General features: G+C 51.4%; 1 protein-coding gene across 1 annotated transcript; it reads left to right on the top strand.

Moving 5' to 3' along the window:
• The first annotated feature begins 278 nt into the window (after positions 1-278).
• LOC147115041 (uncharacterized) lies at positions 279-14,414 on the top strand. Its single transcript, XM_085993975.1, is given in 4 exon segments — positions 279-3,277; positions 3,279-3,585; positions 9,642-12,705; positions 12,864-14,414. Coding segments are annotated over 3 exon segments (2,358 nt in total). The 5' UTR covers positions 279-2,696; the 3' UTR covers positions 11,112-12,705; positions 12,864-14,414.
• Positions 14,415-21,472: the final 7,058 nt, after the last annotated feature.

The raw sequence follows: 21,472 nt of genomic DNA, 5'->3' as shown, positions 1-21,472 counted from the left end.
CTCCCCCACCTCCTCTCCCCCACCTCCTCTCCCCTCCCCCTCTCCTCTCCCCCTCTCCTCTCCTCTCCCCCTCCTCTCCTCCCCCCCTCCTCTCCTCCCCCCCTCCTCTCCTCCCCCTCGCCTCTCCTTCCCCCCTCCTCCTCTCCTCCACCCCTTCTCCTCTCCCCCTCTCTCTCCTCTCCCCCCCCCCCTCTCCTCTCCTCTCCCCCCCTCTCCCCTTCCCAGACAGACAAACTCATTTATCTATATCTTCTATAATAATAGATAAGATAATTTAATAAAAATTGTTTTTTCTTTTTTCTTTTATCATAACAGCATGCCGCCAAAAAAACGGATGAGACTTATGCCCAGCACTTCTAATGCGTCCCGAAAAAAGACTAAAAGAGCCTCAGAGACTCCTGACGAGACTCTGGCACGTCAGGCTGATGACCAGACGAGACATTCCCAAGCCATAGCATTAGAAACTACTCACCAGACTCGCTCACGTCGCCAGACCGACAGTAGACGCAGGGCCATTGCTAGAGCGTCAGAAGTTCCTGACAAGACTCTGTCACGTCAAGCTGATGACCGGACGAGACATTCCCAATCCATAGCATTAGAGACTCCTGACCAGACTCGCTCACGTCGCCAGACCGACAGTAGATGCAGGGGCATTGCCAGAGCTGACATTTGGAGTCATTGGTTCCGAGCAGGCTTCTCCTATACACCCACCAGCGAATATGAAGCTGACCACACAGTCATCATTGGCAACATGACTGTCATTTGCCCTCACTGTGGCGCTCTGAAGTAGGAAGGAGAAATTGCTGGGATATGCTGCAATGGAGGAAAGGTTAATGTGCTGTCTCTCCGTAGCAATTTATGTTAGTATTCCAGTTAATTCAGGGGTTTGAGTAAGTTGGGTCGATTCCCATGGTGTGCTGCCACCTAGTGGCTATTTGGTACCTAGCAACTGCAGTAAAAGTGCAGTAAAGTGCTGTAAAGCACAGTAAGTGCAGTAAAGTAAACTACAGATCAACGCAGCAACTCTTGACCCTCGGTTGTGTTCACGTCGTAGCACTATGGCGGTACCACTGGTTGTCCCTAACATTGAGACACACAATTCCCTCTAACTTAACCTTACTGTATGTACTTAACTTACTTATATATGTATAACTTACCTGTTGGGGCCGTTGCCCCTTTAAGAGGCGACCTAACGCGCTGACGTCACGCATCACGTGACGCACGCGCGCCGGCCGCCGGCCCGACTCGGTCTTCCAAGACGGCCGCCGGCACAGCACGGCCTACCGCGACTTCGGCCGCATCGGCCAGCCGACGGGAGCGACGTGATCTTCCGCCCCCGCGGCAAGCACCGGCACAGCCCAGCCTCGCAACCTCGGCCTCAACGGCCAGCCTCCGTACCGGGAGACGCACTGACGCAATGACGCGGTCACGTGACACTCAAAGCACGGGAACACACAGCAGAGCGTGATGACGTCATCATGCTCCCCACAGGACTGCGAACCCAGTCCTCGTGGAGTCCCCGCTGGAACAAGACCTATACCACGGTGCTCCTACAGCAGCACATGCTCCGGGAAGTTGTATTGTTCCCATGCCTAAGTCCTGGATATTATTTGTCTGTAAGTACTTGAGAATGTTATAGATGATTAGTGTACACTGTATGTTGCAGAAAATGTTTAGGTTGTAACTTTTCTCTGTAAGCAAACTTACACAGCTAGCCGTGAAGTGCTCGCTCTCTGTCTAGCTGGTTAACTAGTAGCTGTATTTTGATGCACTGTCTCCAGGGCTAATTTAAAGAGAATGCCTTCCAGTTTGCTAAATGTATATTCACAGTAAGCTGTGTTTCCACGTGTTTGGTAATTTACATGCCAAATGTACTGTGTTGCTCAGGCGTACCTAAATTTGTGTATGCATATCAGTTATGTGCTTGTATACTAATGTGTGCTTCCATTTCTGTGTTGTATTTCAGTTTTACAATAAGAATCTTTCAGTAAAGCGTTACAAGAAAAGTCAAGCCTTGTGATTTTATGGGAAGATATCAAGTTGTTAGCTATCTGTCTAGCTCTGCATAGGAAAGCGCTGCGAGGGCAGAAAAGTTAAACTGCCACCACTAACAGCTCCGCCTGAACCGCTACACTCACTTCTGTTTGGCCGAAATCCAGCTTCAACACATTTCCTCACTCACATCAGAAAGTACAACAACTGCTTTGCAATGACCTCTTTTGGTGCAAACAGAGTGCGTGAATCAGGGTTTTCCCCAACTTTTAAAGTTCATGGACAGGTGTACCAAACAGTTGGCTCACTACTTCCTCTCCCAAACGAAAGACCTCAGTTTCTGCGAATCTACTTCTTGGGTGATGACGAAGAGCAAGCCAATCGCCGCAGGGAAGCTGCTGTTCTGCCCGCACAACAACACCAAATCAAGGAAACAACTTTGGTTGAGTTACAGCGGATGCTTAATGACCAAAACCCATATGTTAAGACTTTCAAAGCAGCCATCGAAAAAACAACAAATGAGGACCTCAGAGTTGTCATCAAAGCTGACAAGACTCCTGCAGGTGAACATGAGCGACGCTTCAATGCTCCGACCACCAATGAAGTAGCCATTGTCATTGTGGGCCAAGAATTTGAACAACGGGACATTGTCTTGCATATCAGAGGTGGTCCACTCAAAAGAATTTCTGAGCTTCACAGGTCATATGATCCTCTGCAATACCCGCTTTTGTTTTGCCATGGGGAAGATGGATACGATGTCTAACGAGATCCCACATGTTGACCCCAAAACTGGTGTGCCACCTACAGCCCAAAGGCAAAAGATGGTTTCTGCCATTGAATTCTATTCATACAGGCTGATGGAACGACAAACTGCTTCAAACCACCTGCTTCACTCTGGACGACTTCTCCACCAGTTCCTCACTGACATGTATGCGAAAATAGGAGAGTGGCTTAATTGGTTCCGGAATAACCAAAATCATTTGAGAGTCACAGACTATATACACTTACGAGATGCTGTGGCCAATGATGGCAACACTGAGGACATTGGTCAACTGGTCATCCTACCATCCACCTTCGTTGGAGGTCCTAGGTACATGCATGAGCACACGCAAGATGCCATGACCTATGTCAGAAACTATGGCAGACCTGACCTCTTCATCACCATGACTTGCAATCCCCAATGGCAGGAGTTCCCACCCAAAGCTGGTACTGAAAGGCATGACCTCATAGCACGGGTCTTCAACCTCAAAGTTAAAAAACTGCTCAAACTGCTGACTGGCCAAACGTTTTGGTGCATACAATTGCTACATGTACAGCATTGAGTGGCAGAAGAGAGGACTTCCTCATGTTCATCTGTTACTCTGGCTTCAAGAAAAGATTCGCCCCAATCAAGTTGATTCCTTCATTTCTGCAGAGCTACCCGATAAGGACCAGGATGCTATCCTCTTTGATGTTGTTGTAAAACATATGATTCATGGTCCTTGTGGGCGACACAACCCTTTTTCTCCCTGCATGAAAAACAATACATGTACAAAAAGGTACCCAAAGCCACTCTGCGAAGAAACTCAGTGTAAAGTCTGTGGGTTGTGCAGTAAATAAATACACAGACTTTTGAAGTACAAACAGGTCTTTACTATTCAGAGGTCAGGGCGAATCTGCCCTAGTTATCCTGTAACATCACTTATATACTGGTGTGGTCACTGTCGGCATTACCGTATACAGAAGCCAATCAAATAGTGCCACACCTAAAGTAGTTCTCTTAAAGGTGAACGGTTACACTCAATCGTTCCCTTAAAGGTAGACGGGTACATACACTACAATCCTCCCTTTTTAGCTTATTACTTACAGGGTCCCCGTTAAACATACATATCTTCAACTTCACATAACAATTTACAGATATACTCTCGGTGGAGAACAAACAATTTACAGAGATAATTCCGGTGGAGTCAACGTCATATAAAACAGTTTACAGATATACTTTCGGTGGGAACAGTTCACAGGTTCAGTCTCTGCGGAAACAGTTCATAGATTCAGTCTCTGATCTTGACTCATTCCGAACAGCATCTCTTTGGTGTAGCCGGTTCACATGGCTAGCGTGACTCCTCCATAGCCTTTTTCTTAACGTAACAGCTTGACCTTCCGTCCTGTTGAACCAGCAGTGCGGACTTTTACAACCAACTGGCTGTCTTGATCATTTTTGGGTTTTCAACTAATTTAGCTCCTTTCATGGTGTCCCGCCTGAGATAGTATTTTAGACAGTTATTATCTCCTGCTTCTTCTTTTTCTTTTCTGCCTTTTTGAAACTCTCGGAGCTCCTTTCTCTGCGGCCATCTGTAGCGCCACCAACTCTCTATGTTCATTAGACCTTAAGTGCTTCATGCGGATTTCTGTACATTGGGAGTTTTCATCACAAACTGGGCAGACCAGATCCTCGTAATATTCAGTGTCACTCAATAGGTCATGATAGTATTCGGGGTCGTCCTGAGTTAGGCCAGTGAGGGGCCCTTCTACTTCCTTCTTATCCAACTGGACGTTAGCCGACGGTGGTTCCTTCTCTGACCATCTTTCTTGAAAAGACTTCTTCAAGCATTCATATTCATCCCGCTCTTCCTGGGATGTCTGCCATTCCTTCACGCCTGGCCTCATTTGTGAGTTCAATACCTTCCCTTCCATCGGGGATTCCGTTATCAGGCTATTTAATCCTTCTACTGAAGTAGCTGTTTCCGCATTCTTCTGTTCCCCTTGATGTAATTCAGCATACTTTTGACATCCATGTGCAAGCTGTGTTGCCCCCTCAGCTCTCTCCGTGACTTTTGGAAGCTCCGAATTCTTTCCCTTTGAAACCTGAAACTCGTGTTCCCATTTTGGAGTCTTGTCCCTCAGCGTGTATAAGAGTTGGCTGGCCGTTAACTCTTCTACGGGGACACTGTGGATTAGCGCCTTCTCCATTTCATCCACCTTTCCCTCCAATGTTTTCACCTTCCTTTCCTCCGGTCCTTTGGTTTTAAGCGCTCGAAGAAATTGCGCCTTGGTGTTCTCTAACTCCTGATCAGGGGCCATTCCTACAGTCTCTGTGTTCCTTCCATTGGCCTTTCCTTCCACTGCCCGGATTCCTAGTTGAATATGTTCTTCAAGTTGTTGGACCTCTGCCATTGCCGCCTCATATTTGTCTTGGGTTTCCTTCAATAATTTAACGAGTTCTTGGACATCTTGAATTTTACGTTCTGCTATGTCTTCCACCTCTAATTTTCCATCTACGGATGGAATCTCTACCGATAAGTCTGTCTTGGCCTGGAGCTCGTCAAACATTTCCTGCAGCCTTTGTAATTCTCGCTCATGTTCAAACTTTAGTTGTTCATATGCTTTCACTAAAACTAGCTTTTCGGAGGTTGCCGAGTTAACCCCTTCCAGGATTGTAGTCTGGGCCCGTTCATACTGTTCCTTCAACTTGTTACACTCTGCTTGCAACGAGTCGTAGAGATGAACTGGGATAAAATCCTGGCTTCCTGAAGATTCCTCTTCCTTTAGGTCGTTCTGTAAATAGTCTAGTTCCTGAACAGTTTCAGGGAGATGTGATCGGTACTTGGCCACGATGGCTCTATGGTCGCTCTTTTCTTGAGCTAGCTGTCTCTGTTGTCTTTCCAGGTTCTCCCATTCAGTGTCCCAGAACTTTTCCATATTTTTCATCTCTTGTACGAGACGGTCACTCCACTGTTCTAATTGTTGTCGTACTTTGACATAAGTTTGAGTCCGAGCTCGGTGTTCTTCCGTCGTGGATGAATCTTTAACTTGAACAGGCTCAGAATTCTCTGTCAACCTGGAGTTCTGCTCTGTAACTTTATTCTTCTTGGTGACATAAGTCTTTCTGCATGTCTTTGTTTCCTTCCCCATCATCGGCAAGTCCCCTTTAGCCTTGTCATGCATATTTGAATTGGTCTTATCGTCATCCATCTCAGAATCTGAGCTGATAGCTTGCACCAAATCCTCCTTCATTATGGCTTTTAGGTAGTGCCATTCCATGTCTATTTTCTTAATCCACTCCCGTCCTAGAAGTGGTGGTCCTCCCTCAGGTAATACGTACAAATTCATTCTTGGGTGTTCTTTCCCTCTATCTCTCACCTTGACTCTTATTTTCCCCATGGGGTATACATTATGCCCCGTGTATGTCTGTAATACGAACTTGGTATTTCTCAAAGGTATGTGAGAGAACAGCCGATGGTAGTCCCTTCGGTTAATGACTGATAGAGCTGATCCAGTGTCCAGCTCCATTCGTACTTGGACTCCAGCTATTTTTTAGTACGACCCAAATCGTTTGTAGATCAGTTTCTTTCCCCACATTGTGGATCTTCAGACTACCCAGCTCCTGGTTGTTTGGGTCTGAGTCTGAATTCTGTTCGTCTGAACTCTTTTCAGCCACCTTGTGTACCTTGTTGTACTTTTCTTGTGGTGGCTTCCGTTGATTGTTGGTCTTTTTCCCGGACCTGCATACCTTCGCGATGTGACCCAGTTTGCCACATTTCCGACATTCTTGGTTCTTAAACCAGCAGTGATTCTGGTCGTGCGTGGTCTTCCCACAACGGTAGCATTTTGTTGTGCTCGAAGTAATTTGGTCCACCCCGAGTGCCGCCGCCTTTAGCTGCATTTCGGCCGTTCCTTTCGCTGCGGCTTCGTGTGATGCAGCTATGAGGACAGCCCTGTCCAGTGTGAGGTCGTTTTCTTCCAGTAGTCGCTTCTGCGTTCCTTCTTTGGACAATCCGCATACGAACTTGTCCCGCAGTGCCTCTGTCAGATTCCCTCCGAACTGGCAGTATTTCGCTAGCCTACGCAGTTCGACCAAGTATTCCGCATTGCTTTCGTCTTTCCTCTGCGTTCTTGCGTAGAATTTGAATCGCTCAGCCAGCATCAACGGTGTGGGGTTCAAGTGGTCCTTCAGCACAGCCACAATTTCTTCGAAGGTCTGATCCGCTGGTTTAGCTGGTGCTATCAGATGCTTCAAGAGCCCATATGTTTTTGCCCCCATCGAGTTTAGCAATGTTATCGCCTTGTCGTCTTCCTCTATTTTGTTGGCTTCGCAATAGATCTCTATGCGTTCCGCGTACGTGGCCCAGTCTTCTATTTCAGAATTAAAATCATTAATATTCCCTCGCTTAGGCATCTTTCTTTCTTTGAAGCAGCACAGTATTTCTTTAAGTATTACTTATTATCTTTTTTTTTCTAAAATGGCGGTTTTCCTGCGAAAATGGCGGTTTCCCGCTCTTCCCTTCTCTCTCTCTCTCTCTGCCCACTTCAATGGCAGTTAAGATGGCGGTTCTTTTCCCGCGAAAATGGCGGTTTCCCGCTCTTCCTTTCTCTCCCCGCCCACTTCAATGGCGGTTTCCCGCCTCTGTTGTCTTCTCCGCCTAATGGCAGCTTTCCGCGTTTCTCCCTGGTGTAAGGGGTACGCTTTCCCCACAGCGGACAGGTTCAGCCGCTGGGCTGGCTCTCGCACAGCTCCCCTTACTCGGCTCTGTCTTTTCCTCCCGCCCGCACGGCTCTACCGGCGCTGGGTACACCCCGTTAACGGAGGACAGTTCAGCCGCTGGACTGGCTCTCGCGCAGTCTCTCTCCCCGTTCTCGGCTCCTGTTCGCTCTCCCACTCCCGCACGTTCGGTTTTGCCGGCTCTGAGTACCCCGTTGGTGGAGAACAGCTCAGCCGCTGGACTGGCTCCTCGCAGTCTCTCACTCCGCACCCGGCTCTCACCCGCACGGTTCCCGTTCGCCTCCCCAGCCCTCTCGCAGACCGGTGTTTCCCTCCCCGGCTGCGGCTGGGTTTCTCCTCCCGCGCCTACTCGCAGGTTCAGCGCTTCGTGGCTGCGGTCGCTGCCCGGATTTTTCCCGCCGATCGCGGTCCGGCTGTCACCCGACGCCGTTGGACCCGACTTTTGGCCGGTACAGCTCCCCCTCGACTGAGGTCGAGTGCTCTGCCCTTCTCCTCTGGATACTTCTACCCCTTCCCCTACTCACAGTCTCTTCGGCCGCCTCGTTTCTTGCTGGTCGGCTCACTCCACACCGTGGTAGCAGGGTAATCCGTGCCTGTTGCTGATGAAGCTTTTGTTGCTAGTGTTCCAGCTTCTGTAAAGTACCACACTTTCTGTTGTTGTAGCCTCGTGTTTTCTTTTGGTAGCACGACGAGGGCGGTTGCCTCTCTTCGACGCTCTTTGTTACTTTGCTATTCTTGCCGCAGGGTACGATCGGACTCGTCGCCACTGTAAAGTCTGTGGGTTGTGCAGTAAATAAATACACAGACTTTTGAAGTACAAACAAACAGATCTTTACTATTCAGAGGTCAGGGCGAATCTGCCCTAGTTATCCTGTAACATCACTTATATACTGGTGTGGTCACTGTCGGCATTACCGTATACAGAAGCCAATCAAATAGTGCCACACCTAAAGTAGTTCTCTTAAAGGTGAACGGTTACACTCAATCGTTCCCTTAAAGGTAGACGGGTACATACACTACACTCAGCATGGGGATGATGGCTATCCTTTGTACAGGAGAAGGGGCAAAGACAGTGGAGGTTTCAGCACTGAGATAAGAATGCGAACTAAAAAATCTAGCCACTCGAGTCAACCTGGTCCGTCAACTCAGACAACACAGCAAAGACCGACATTTGAAGTTGACAACCGTTGGATTGTTCCTTACTGTCCACTCCTATCCAAGCTCTTCAAATGTCACATCAATGTGGAGTACTGCCACTCAGTTAAGTCTATCAAATATGTGTGCAAGTACCTCCATAAGGGCAGTGACCAAGCTGTATTTGATCTTCAAGCGGCTGGACAGCAGAATCAAAATGATGAGATCACCACACATCTGATGGGCTGTTACATCTGCAGCAATGAAGCAGCCTGGCGAACTTTTGGATTTGACATCCACAACCGTTACCCCACTGTCACGAAATTGGATGTTCACTTGGAAAATGGACAAAGGGTTTTATTCCGACCTGAAAAAGCCAGCCAACGTGCCGACCAACCTCCAAAGACAAAACTTACAGCATTCTTTCAGTTGTGCCAAACTAATGACTTTGCCAAGACACTTTTCTATCATCAGGTGCCCAAGTACTACACATGGCAGCCAAAGAATACATGGTGCGCTCGGCACCATGGAGCAGGTCAGAAGGAAGTTCCTGGTCATACAGGTGTGTACTCATCAGATGCACTTGGCAGAGTCTACACGGTCCATCCAAACAACACAGAGTGCTTTCACCTTCGTCTACTCCTTCATGAGGTTGCTGGCCCCACATCATTTAATGACCTCAAGACTGTCGATGGCCAGCTCTGAGTCTTTTCAAGATGCTTGCCGCAGGAGAGGACTCATTGAGGGTGACAATCATTGGCATGCAACGATGAAAGAAGCTGCTGTGTCTTACTCCGCCAATAGCCTACGAAAACTCTTTGCCATTATAATTGCCCACTGCAGACCTTCCAACCCAATGCAATTGTGGCAAGATCACAAAGACAGCCTCACAGAAGACATCTTACACCAACTCTCCAGAGCCAACCCCACAATGGCACTCAACCACACTGATGCGATGTACAATCAGGCATTGATCCTTTTGGAGGACCACACTTTGGAATTGGCTGGCAAGTCTCTGACTTAGTTGAACCTTCCATCTCCCAATAGGAATGATTCTGCAGGTCTCAGCAGAGAGGTCCTCAGAGAAACCACCTACAATGTTGAGGAACTGACCTCCTTTGTCACAGTCACTGAGCCTAAATTGCTTCCAGAGCAGAAACAGACTTACAGGTTGGTTCTCGATATGGTGCAAAACAACACTGGTGGCATTATCTTCCTCGATGCCCCTGGTGGAACAGGAAAGATATTCCTGATCAATCTTTTGCTGGCCACGGTTCGCTCTAAGGGATTCATTGCAGTGGCTGTTGCCTCATCAGGAATCGCTGCAACTCTTCTGCAAGGAGGTCGCACTGCCCACTCAACCTTTGCTCTCCCTTTGGATCTGAGAAGACAAGAACAACCAGTGCGTAACATTAGCAAAGGAACTGGTGCTGCTGAGATGCTTCAAAAGTCTCGATTGATTGTGTGGGATGAGTGTACAATGGCCCACAAGAGGGCACTTGAAGCACTCAACAGAACTCTTCAAGGTCTGAGAGGCAATGATATGCTGATGGGTGGCATCACCCTGTTGCTGGCAGGTGATTTCCGCCAAATCCTGCCAGTTGTCCCCAGAGGAACAGCAGCGGATGAACTCAATGCATGTCTCGAGGAATCCCATCTGTGGCCACATGTGCAAACAGTCCATTTGACGACAAACATGCGTGTTCATATGCATGGTGACGAGATGTCAGAATCCTTTGCGCGACTTTTACTACAATTGGGAGAAGGAAAGTTGCACATTGACAGCAGTGGACAAATCACAATTCCTCCAGACTTTGGCAGTCAAGTAAAAACAGTTGATGACTTGATCTCAAACGTGTATCCAGACCTCCTCAATCACTTCAAAGATCACAACTGGCTCTGTGAACGGTCAATACTTGCACCCAGGAATGATACTGTCAAAGAAATAAACATGCTCCTTCTTCAAAAACTCCCTGGCCAAGAGCACATTTACAAAAGTGTTGATACTGTTTGTGAGAGTGCTGATGCGGTACATTACCCCACTGAGTTCCTCAACAAATTGGAGCCTTCAGGAACGCCTCTTCACGAACTGGCACTGAAGGAAGGCACCCCCATCATGCCCCTAAGAAACTTATCTCCACCAAAGTTGTGCAATGGAACCAGACTGGTAGTCAAAAACCTCATGAAACATGTCATTGAGGCTACCATCATCTCAGGCTGTGCCAGAGGGGAGAATGTTCTCCTTCCTCGAATTCCTATGATACCAACTGACTTACACTTTCAATTCAGAAGGCAACAGTTCCCTCTGAAAATGTCTTTTGCTATGTCCATCAACAAGGCCCAGGGGCAGACTTTGAAGGTTGCTGGCATCAACTTACTCACGCCCTGCTTTTCAAATGGGCAGTTGTACGTGACATGTTCCAGAGTTGGTGCATGCAGGAATCTGTTCATTTTAACACCGTCAGGAAAAACACAAAATGTTGTCTATCCACAGGCTCTCAAATAACAGAATGCTCCCACCTTCATCTACTCCTCCCATGAGGTTGCTGGCTGAACCTCATTTAATTACCTCAAAACTCTCACTGGCCATCTCTGTGCCTCCTTTGTAAAAGCTTGCAGCAACAGAGGACTCCTTCAGGATCACATTCGTTGGCATCCAACGATCACAGGTGCTGCTCTGTCTTACTCCCCCAAAAGGCTATGACATCTCTTTGTGGCGATCCTTTGCTCTAAGGGATTCATTCCACTGCCTGTTGCCTCATCAGGAATCTTCTCCAAGGAGGTCGCACTCCCCACTCAACCTTTCCTCTCCCTCTGGATCTGAATAGACAACAACACCCAGTGTGTAACATTACCACAGCAACTGCTGAGCTGCTTCCAAAGTCTAAAGTCATTGGCCTAGAAATTCAGTTCGGACGCTATTGCGGCGCTAAAGTCGGGCGCTCGGCAAATTTAGCGGCCGCCGGAAAGTGCAGGCGAGCTCGCCGAAATTCAGTAGATTTGGCCAACTTTTTGGCCGAGCGCTGCAAAAGGCGTTGGAACCCTGTGTTCAGGTGCTAATCCGGCGATGCAGCCTGATAACGCCGATTCCGGGCGCAGCGCAGGTGCGATCATGTGGTGAGTGTCAGCAGACACCCTGACGCCGGCCAGCTCTTAAAGGGGGAAGGGTCAACTTTGACTGCAGCCACGCCCTGCATGCTGTAGCCCTGCAACTAGGCCTCAGGACTGGTTGTGTACCAAATCAACGCCTGGAGGTCATGGAGAGGGCCCGTGAAAGAGCCCAGCGGTTCTCTGAGCATGCGCTGGGTGTGCTCCTTCATGGGGTACGCAAGAGAAGACGGGTCATGTGCCCGGCTAGTGGCAGGAAGGCTCCCAGGAGCCAGTTCAGGGAGGCGTGGACCAAAATTGCCCGGAGGGTCTCCTCCAACTCCGATGTTCCCAGGAGTGCGGACCAGTGCCGCAAGAAATACAATGACCTATGTCGGCTGGTCAAGGTGAGTACCCTTTCCAGTGTCCCCCTCATCCTTGCATGTGCACCTCCCATTAGGGCCAAAGGGACATCAAAGGTCTAATGCCCAGCCCTGCTGCCGCTGCAATGGCACTTGCATGTTAATCAATAGCTCTTTCTGCACTTATCACACTGTGCAAGCTATTCCACCATGGGAGGCCTCACACACAGCAACAGGGCACCACACTGTGCAAGCTATTCCACCATGGGAGGCCTCACACACAGCAACAGGGCACCACACTGTGCAAGATATTCCACCATGGGAGGCCTCACACAGCAACAGGGCACCACACTGTGCAAGATATTCCACCATGGGAGGCCTCACACACAGCAATAGGGCACCACACTGCAAGCTATTCCACCATGGGAGGCCTCACACACAACAACGGGGCACCACACTGTACTTAGACGCCCTCCTTTCTCTTGCAGGCCAAGCTGGCGAGGAACGCCAGGAGCCTGCGTGTCACTGGTGGAGGCCCTCGCGATTACCAGGAGCTAACGGTTCTGGAAGAGAGGGTGGCCCGACTGCTGCGTCACCCGGTGATTGGGCCTGTGGCGCTCGGCGACGCCGACCCTATACTGGAACCCACTGGTAAGGACAGGACCGGGTGCACCTCTCTCCTTGCCCTCGCGCATCAGATCTACATCCTTCCCCACTGGCCGAAAAATGCGCATAATGCACCAGTGCGGCCTCCCTCGCTGTCGGCCTGTCCTCACTCTAAAGCTACACTTGTGCCTTCCTGCTTTCAGCTGGTGAGGAGGAGGTGCTCCCTGAAGCCCAGACAGCCAGGCCCTCGGAGGAGGAGGACGTCGAGGAGCAGCAGGAAGGCGCCACCTCGGGGGAACCCTCCTCCGCTCCAGGAGATGGCAATGAAGGGGAGACGTCTGGCATGCCGGAGAGCCAGGGGGAGGCGGGGGAGGGGAGCCCCGAACCTGGTCCCAGTGGCATGGACGCACGCGGCAAGGCTCCGGCGGCACACCAGCCTTCTGCCCAGAGGGGGGAGGCGGTGGAGGGGAGGGCAGAACCTGGTCCCAGTGGCGTGGCCGCACGCGGCAAGGCTCCGGCGGCATGCCAGCCTTCTGGCCAGAGGGTGGAGGCGCCCTCCAGTCCGGACTCGGACGTCGCCCAGGAGGTGCGCCTCCTGGACGAGATGTCGGCGGCGTCGGAGCGGCGGCACGTCGAATTCATGGAGGTGGTGGCACAGATGCCTCACGCCATCGAAAGCCTCGCACAAAGTGTGGTGGCTTTCGGCCAATCCCAGGCCAGGGGCCTAGAGCAATTCGCAGCAGCGCACGCCAGGGGGGTGGAGCTCCTTGTGGCAGCGCATGAGAGGGGGGTGCAACAACTCGAGGCAGCGCAGCACGCCAGTCACCAGCTGAGAGGTGCTGTGCAGACAATGGCACTGCAGATGCGGGCACATGCTGGCGCAGTTGGGGCACTGACTTCTGCCACCCTCGCACTGGCGCAGAGGCGTCGCCAGGCCAGCCGCCGCCCTGCTGCCGCACACCGGTCTGGCGACCAACAGTTTGGCGCGCTTGCTCCCCGGCCAGGCCGCCCGAGTGCACGTGTGTCTGGCGACCAGCGCGCGCCTGGCATCACCCACCTTGTCCCCATTGGTGCAGGCGAGCCTGCCACTCCCCCAGCCAGTGTGCAAGGAGCTGCTGCAGGCAGTGAAGAGGGCCACCCACAGCTGCAGCAGCCACCAGCCGGCCCCTCCCGGGCCCGCCCTCGTGTAGGCCGACCCCCAAGGGCATCTGGCGAGACGCCTTGTCACCCTGAAGATCCTTCCCCCAGCCTCGCCACAGCCTCACGGCCCAGCTTGAGGCGCAGCAGCAGGACGGGCCGGGGCAAAAGACGGCTGTCGACAGACTCGCCCTCTCGCCACACCGAATAGAGTGTGTTGAGCGAGGGTTTGGGTGATGCGGGGGCTTCTGTTCTGGGGGGCATTATGTTGTTTGGTTTTATGGGGGTGTTTGTGTTGTGGGGGGGCTTGTTTTTGTTAGGCCAGTGAGGAAGGCCATTTGGATGGTGATGTTTTGTTAGTCCTCCCCAGGTTTTGGGAGTGACAGAAGTTTGTGACTGTTTTTTGGGGGTCTTCTCTGTTTTGCTCTTCCATGTGGGAAGGGCCCTGAGTTTTTGAAATAAAGATGTTTATTTATTCACCATGTGCAGGTGTCATGTTTCAAGTGGTTGTTGGGTTAACCGGCTGAGGGCTTGCGGAGCGGCTGCGTTCAGTGGCCCAGGCCATTCCCTGACAGGGGGCCTAGAAGTGTCGAGCAATAAGCCCCCGGCGGACGGCCCTTGGACCTTGTCGCTCCCTCCTGGCCTGGTGCTCCTCCTCCTCAGGGTCCTCCTGCTCGTCCTCCTGAGGTGGTGGGGCAATGTCAGGTGGCAGTGCCTGAGTCCTGCGGATAGCCAGGTTGTGGAGCATGCAGCACACCACGACGAACTGGGAGACTCTATCCGGCGAATACTGAAGAGACCCGCCCGAACGATCCAGGCAACGGAACCGTTGCTTGAGGACGCCTATCGTTTGCTCTATTTGGTTCCTTGTGGCTTGATGGCTTTCGTTGTATGCCAGCTCCGCTGGGGTCCTGGGCGCGCGGAGCGGGGTCATGAGCCATCTGCACAAAGGGTAGCCCTTGTCCCCGATAAGCCATCCCCTTGGTGGAGGCTGTGCCTGGAACATGTCAGCCACAGTAGTCTGGCGCAGGATAAAGGCATCGTGGCTGCTTCCTGGGAAGCGGGCATTGACAGCTAGGATGCGCTGCCTGTGGTCACACACCAGCTGCACATTTAGGGAATGGTAGCCCTTCCGGTTGCGGTATTGCTCGGCATTGTGGATAGGTGCCCGCATAGCCACATGCGTGCAGTCAATGGCGCCCTGCACCATGGGGAAGCCCGCGATCCTGGCAAATCCGACTGCACGCTGCTCCTGCTTGTGTTGGGTCATGGGGAAGGAGATGAATTGGTGCCTCCTCGCGAAAAGTGCTTCGGTGACCTGTCTGATGCAGCGATGCGTGGCGAACTGGGAGATGTTCGCAATGTCCCCAGCAGCGGCTTGGAAGGAGCCGCTTGCATAAAAGCTGAGAGCCACCGTGACCTTCACTTCCACCGAGAGAGACGCCCTGGACATGAGCTGTGGCTGCAAATCTGCATGAAGCAGCTGGCAGATCTCTCCAACCACCTCCCTTCTGAAGCGCAGCCTCTTAACACAATGCGCCGCAGTCATGGTGAGATATGAGACCTGCTCCCGGTATTGCCTGACTGGGTAAGGCCTACGTTGGCGACGCCTAATGGCCCCTCTGCGTCTAGGCATGCCTGGCCCTCTCTCAAAGCGTCTGCGAGCCCTTCGCACAAAATGTAGCAACTGAGGGTTGGCCCCCCATGCAGCCCCCATTACAAAGTTCCAAACAGCAAAATCACAAGGATGCAAATGTCAAAGCACTGGCTAGAAGCCAAAAATACCTCTCCTATGGTGTCCGAAATCAGTAATCTCTGTGCCTTGCTCTCTGTGCAGAAATCCAAACCAGTCAAGTCATTGCAGCGAAATGGCTGGCTTTTATGGGTGAGTGGATGTGCCCTTTAATTAGCGCTCCCCGAATCCCACAGGGCCTCTGTTGAGTTCCATTTCACAGTTCTTAGCAGCGCCACGCCCACATCGGCCGGGCGCCACTGAATTTCCGGTTTGGGGCGCACAAACGGCGTTGCACGACGGAATGACGTCATAAGATGCGCACACAGCTGAGCGGGCGCTAACACTTTGCGCCGGCGCTAAAGCCCAGCTGAATTTCGGCGTAGGCGCAGATCCGGCGGTGCCCGGGCGCTAAGTGGATAGCGCCGGAAATCTGGCGCTAACGGCTGGCGCAAACAGCTGAATTTCTAGGCCATTGTGTAGGATGAGTGCACAAAGACCCACAAGAGGGCACCTGAAGAACTCAACAGCACTCTACAAGATCTGAGCGGCTGCATGCCTACTACAAGATAACAGATTTAACAGTGTAATCTTGAATATATTTTTACTCATTATAAAATCACTCTGTACAATACCAAACCCATTGGGTTTGCAAACCTTTACCAGAACAAGTATTCACTCAGTCTTTGGTTGTAACTACACTATTTTGTAAAATGTTCTATTGTTCTACATTATTATTGGCATAAATGTTCGCTGTTGATTTCTAAACTGACCTCTAAATGACTGTGATAGTATCATTTATTTCCCTATTCAACTCATACACTGAAACATTGTAAATAATGTTATATCACTCCTGGCTCCCCCACAAGCCCCTCCCTCCCCTCTCCTCTCTCTTCCCCCCCCCCCCCCCGCAGTCGCCCTCTCTCTTCCCTCCCCAGTCGCTCTCTCCCCCCCAGTCGCTCTCTCTCTTCCCCCCCCCCCAGTCACACTCTCTCTTCCACCCCCCGTCGCTCTCTCTCTTCCCCCCGTCGCTCTCTCTCTTTCCCCCCGTCGCTCTCTCTTCCCCCCCCGCCCACAGTCACTCTCTTCCCCCCCCCCCAGTCGCTCTCTTCCCCCCCCCCCAGTCGCGCTCTCTCTTCCCCCCCCCCCCCCCCAGTGGTGCTCTCTCTTTACCCCCCCCCCCCAGTCGCGCTCTCTCTTCCCCCCCCCCCCCCCAAGTCACGCTCTCTCTTCCCCCCACCCAGTCGGGCACTTCAGCTAGTAAATATATATTTTATAATTGTAGTTCTCTGTAGTGAACTCTTTCTGACATCTATCCTGGATCATTAATCACCCATTAATCATCCCAAAGCACAGACCAGATTCTCAGGGTGTGTTAACAGCCTCATCTTAACAAGTGAGAAAAATCTAACGTGCAAACTTCAGTTGCCTAAAATGGTGAACTATTTTATAAATTTCACCTTTGCTTTTAACTGTGTTGTATTTCACAGGTTACTGCATTTAACTCAAAGGGGGAGAAATTCTGTAACTAAGCACCTCCAGTTAGCACCTGGCGGGGGCACTAACGGGGCACTGGGCACCCAATCTGTGAAATTGGTTATCGCCCCCTGCCTTAGTGCCTCGCCCGACAGCGACAGGGAGAGGAGGCATGAAGCAGTCGGTAGCCGGCTCCAGGGACGTTACTTAAAGGGATCATAAGTAATGAGTTGAAGCTGTCAGGTTAGTGCTGTTTCACTGCTTCCTTGTCAGATTGACATTCGTAGAATCACAGAATCACAGAAACCCCACAGTGCAGATAGAGGCCATTTCGGCCCATCGAGCCTGCACCGACACATATCCCACCCGATCCCCGTAACCCCTACACCAACACATATCCCACCCTATCCCCGCGTATTTAATCCACCTAACACTAAGGGTCAATTTATCATAGCCAATCAACCTAACCCGCACATCTTTGGACTGTGGGAGGAAACCAGAGCACCCGGAGAAAACCCACGCAAACACGGGGAGAATGTGCAAACTCCACACAGTCACCCGAGGCCGGATTCGAATCCGGGTCCCTGGCGCTGTAAGGCAACAGTGCTAACCACTATGCCACCATTGTGCAACAGTTTAAATCAGTCATCAGTTGTTTAGTCTCCAGAGTGTCATAGCTACTAAAAATTAGTTACATTTATTCTCATAACCTATCAAAGTGCTTGGTTACATTAATGGGGCTGTACTGGCAGTCGACCTCGCCCTCCAGGATCTACAGCGGAGGGAGCGCAGGCAGTGAGAAAGATTGGAACGTGTGGCCAGAGGGGGGAGGAGGGACATCAGGGCTCTCAACAGGAGGCCTTACCCTCTGAGGGTCTTCCGACAACACTTCTCCTACCTTTAATTAAGCAAGCAGCAGTGTCTTAGAAGGCTCCGCTTCACCAAGGGATGGTCACAGAACTCTGCCACCTCCTGTAACCAGACCTCCAGCCTCAGATCAAGACAACCACGGCTCTCTCAGTGGCAGTCAGTCACCGTCGCCCTCAATTTCTTCGCCAGCGGATCCTTCCAGTCTGCAACAGGAGATATAGCTAACATCTCACAGTTCGCCATCTATCGCTGCATCCGGGAGGTCACAGAGGCTCTCTACAGTAGGAGAAGGGACTACATTTCCTTCCCCCATCACCAGAGAGAAGCAGGCCGAACGTGCATGTGGTTTTGCCAGGATAGCGGGATTCCCCATGGGGCAGGGCACCATTGATTGCACCCACATGACTTTGTGGGCACTGCATAACAATTCTGAAATCTTCTGTAGCCGCAAAGGCTACCACTCACTTAATGTGCAGTTGGTGTGCGACTACACACAAGTGAATTCTCAATGTGAATGCCCGCTATCCTGGCAGCAGCCACGATGTCTTCATCCTGCACCAGACCGGTGTGCCAGCACTCTTCCAGCCACCACATCAAGCTCGCAGTAGGCTGGTTGGAGACAAGGACTATCCACTCTCCACCTGGCACATGACACCCCTCCGCAACCCCAACACTCCTGCCCAGCACTCATATAAGGACAGCCATGCTGCCACCAGGAACATCATTGAGCAGACCATCGGTGTGCTCAAGCAATGGTTCCGTTGCCTTGACCACTCAGGAGGAGCCCTCCAGTGCTCAGCTGAGCAGGTGTCCCACTTTGTTGTCGTCTGCTGCAAGCTCCACAATTTGTCCATCATTAGGGCCCAGCCCTTGCCACCAGGGATTGTGGGTCCACCTCAGGAAGAGAAAGGGGAAGACAAAGAGGACGAGGACGAGGAGGAGGAACAGGAGCAAGGGAGGAGGCAGCCACTCAATTGGCTTTATGCCTGCCTCATCAGACTATGGTTTCAATAAATTAAACCCCAGATCCCCGTTGCTCACCACATCCCCATCATTCCATTCCTGTCACAGGCCATTTCACAGAACCAAGCTGAAGTGAGACACGTAATAATCCAAACTGAATTAATAAATTTATCAATAATCAGTTAACACATATTTACAACAACAATATTAACTATTCAACCTTGTGCAATACCTTAGTGCCTGTCATTACTGTGCCTTTGCCTACTCTAGTGCTCCTATGAAGTATTGGCCCAGTAGCTGTAGCAGGGCTGGTGGAAGGCTGCTGAGTGATCATGCGGGAGACTTCAGATGGCCTTGCAGGACACCCTCGACCAGCTCTGGGCCTGGAAGGCCTGGCTGCAGACTGCACCACCTCAGCAGGGGTGGCAGCAGTCCGGGCTGGCTGGATGACAGGCAGCGACAAGGGCAATGGCGGAGTGCCAGTGGTGGGAGCAGGAATGCTGTCATCCTGAGAGAGGACAGCAGGTTCCTGCTCCACTGACCCACTGCCACTGCCCCGGGGAAGCACCTCAGCATCCCTAGCAATCTGTTGCAGCACAGATTGCTAGCCTGTTGCGACACCGTGAAAGCCCCGGTCAACGGTGGTAGACCCAGCCACGATGGCAACAGTCAGAGCTTGCGTGGCATGAAGCTGAGACTGCATGAGAGCAGTCTGAGATTGAATGGCAGCAACCACAGACTGCTTTACAGCACTAAGACGTTGCGTCGCTTCCGCCTGTGCTACAATGGAAGCTGCCAGATCGCCCATCACACGCGGCATCAGGTCTGGGTCACCACAGTCTCTCTCGGAGTCGACCATCCTTTGCAGACTGGAAATGATGGGCTCCATGGTGTGCGCAGAGCCTTGTGCAATGTCGGAGGCGGACTCCTCCACACATCATTGCCAAGAGGCTCTTGGGCACCTTTGCCATTGCACCTATCATCTCCGTGTGCATGCCCTTCACCCTTTTTCTGAAGGCCTCCCCATTGAGGTCCTCATCTGAGTCCTGTGCAGCAGAACTCGCGCGTGAACCTGCCCTCCGTGGAGCTGGCCCTCCGAGCTACCCTTTCCCCCTGGCCTTGCTGCATCCCACTCGTCCCCGGTGCATCACCCTGTGCAGATCCCACTACTTATACTAGCCTCTAAAGAATGTGTAGTGCCAGTATCTGAGCTGGTGCCTGCGGGTGAGACATGCAGTGACGTGGTATCTTCTTCCCCCTCCTCTTCTCCCGCCTTGCTCTCTATGGTGCCCTCAGGGACAGGCTGCTCAGGTGCTTGGTCATTATCTGAAAGCATAAAGGCACAATACTCGGGTTAAGGTGAGGGGAAGGGGGCAGGAAGGGAGAAATGCTTGCATACAGCATGATTAGCTGGAAAGTTGGAAAGGCTTGTGGGGTGAGGGGCAAGTGGGATGTGAGAAGAAGAAGTAGGGATGAACATACCATTGTTGTCCCCAAGGGGGTCAACATCACTGGAAGCCATGGCGCCCACCACCTGGCACCCAATAATCTCCAGCACTCTATTTTCCAGCGCAGACAGTGGTTGGGTGTTGGCTCCTGCTCCCCCCTGCTGTGAACGACCTTGGCCTGCAAGAGAAAGGAAAGTGTGTGAGTGTGGAGCAATGTGTTTGCGTGATGTGCCTGCCATAGTTGAATAGCTGTAAATGTGTGCAAGATGTGAGATGTGGGTGTGAGTATTGGTAGGTAGAGATGGTTGGTGAGTGGTGGGGGTGTGGTGCTTTTGCAAGTGTGTGCAGACTGAGGTTCAGCTGGTGGTATGTAGCATTTGTTGAGGCATTGACTCACCCTGACCACTCGAGTGAGGTTGTTAAATTTCTTCCTGCACTGTGTGACCACAGTGGGGACCACAGTGCTGCCCGGGACATGCTGGGCTACCTCCCTCCACATGGCGTGGAAGACTTGCAGCGAGGGCCTCCTGCCACTTGTCGGGTAGAGCACTGCCCTCCGTCACTCCACAGTGGACATCAACTCCTCCAATGCTTGATCACAGAAACTGTGGGCTCTCTCCCTGGGGCGAGGATCTGCCATCATGACACCTGCTTGAGTGGTCCGGCTCCTTGGTCTTGGCCTGCTCCTGATTGCTCACATAGGTTCACAGCCAGCAATGCTGAAAATGAGGTTCTGCAGCATTTATGAACCTCCCCTTTCAGAACTGGAAAGAGCCCGCGGCAATGATGACTTACGATTAGACTGCACCTGATATTGGTTAGCGTTTTGAGTGTAACGCCACTGAACTAGGCCATTAGTACTTGATTTATTAATAAATAGACATTCTTATTATGAACACAGCTAGCTTTTGCTAGACACTTTTATTGAGCCCATGTGGACTAGGTACAGTATCTGTAGAGGCATCCATCTTGACTGCTGCCTTGTGGGTAGCCTAGTGCCTCATGGGTAATGTAGTCTTAATATACATACAGCTGGGTAGTGTAGTCTTATATATATACAGCTCTACACAGCTCTACGGCTCCACCTAGTGTCCACTATAGAATGACATGTTATTGATCATTACATCCCCCTTTCTTTGAGGTTTAACAAAATCAATATCAATCAACTTTCAAGAAAACAATAAAG

This window comes from Somniosus microcephalus, chromosome 7, assembly GCF_052327205.1.
Source record: "Somniosus microcephalus isolate GS21.2 chromosome 7, FLI_Smic_1.0, whole genome shotgun sequence".
Taxonomy (NCBI): domain Eukaryota; kingdom Metazoa; phylum Chordata; class Chondrichthyes; order Squaliformes; family Somniosidae; genus Somniosus; species Somniosus microcephalus.
Note: the sequence above shows the minus strand (reverse complement) of the source record. Positions and strands in the feature narration are given on the sequence as shown.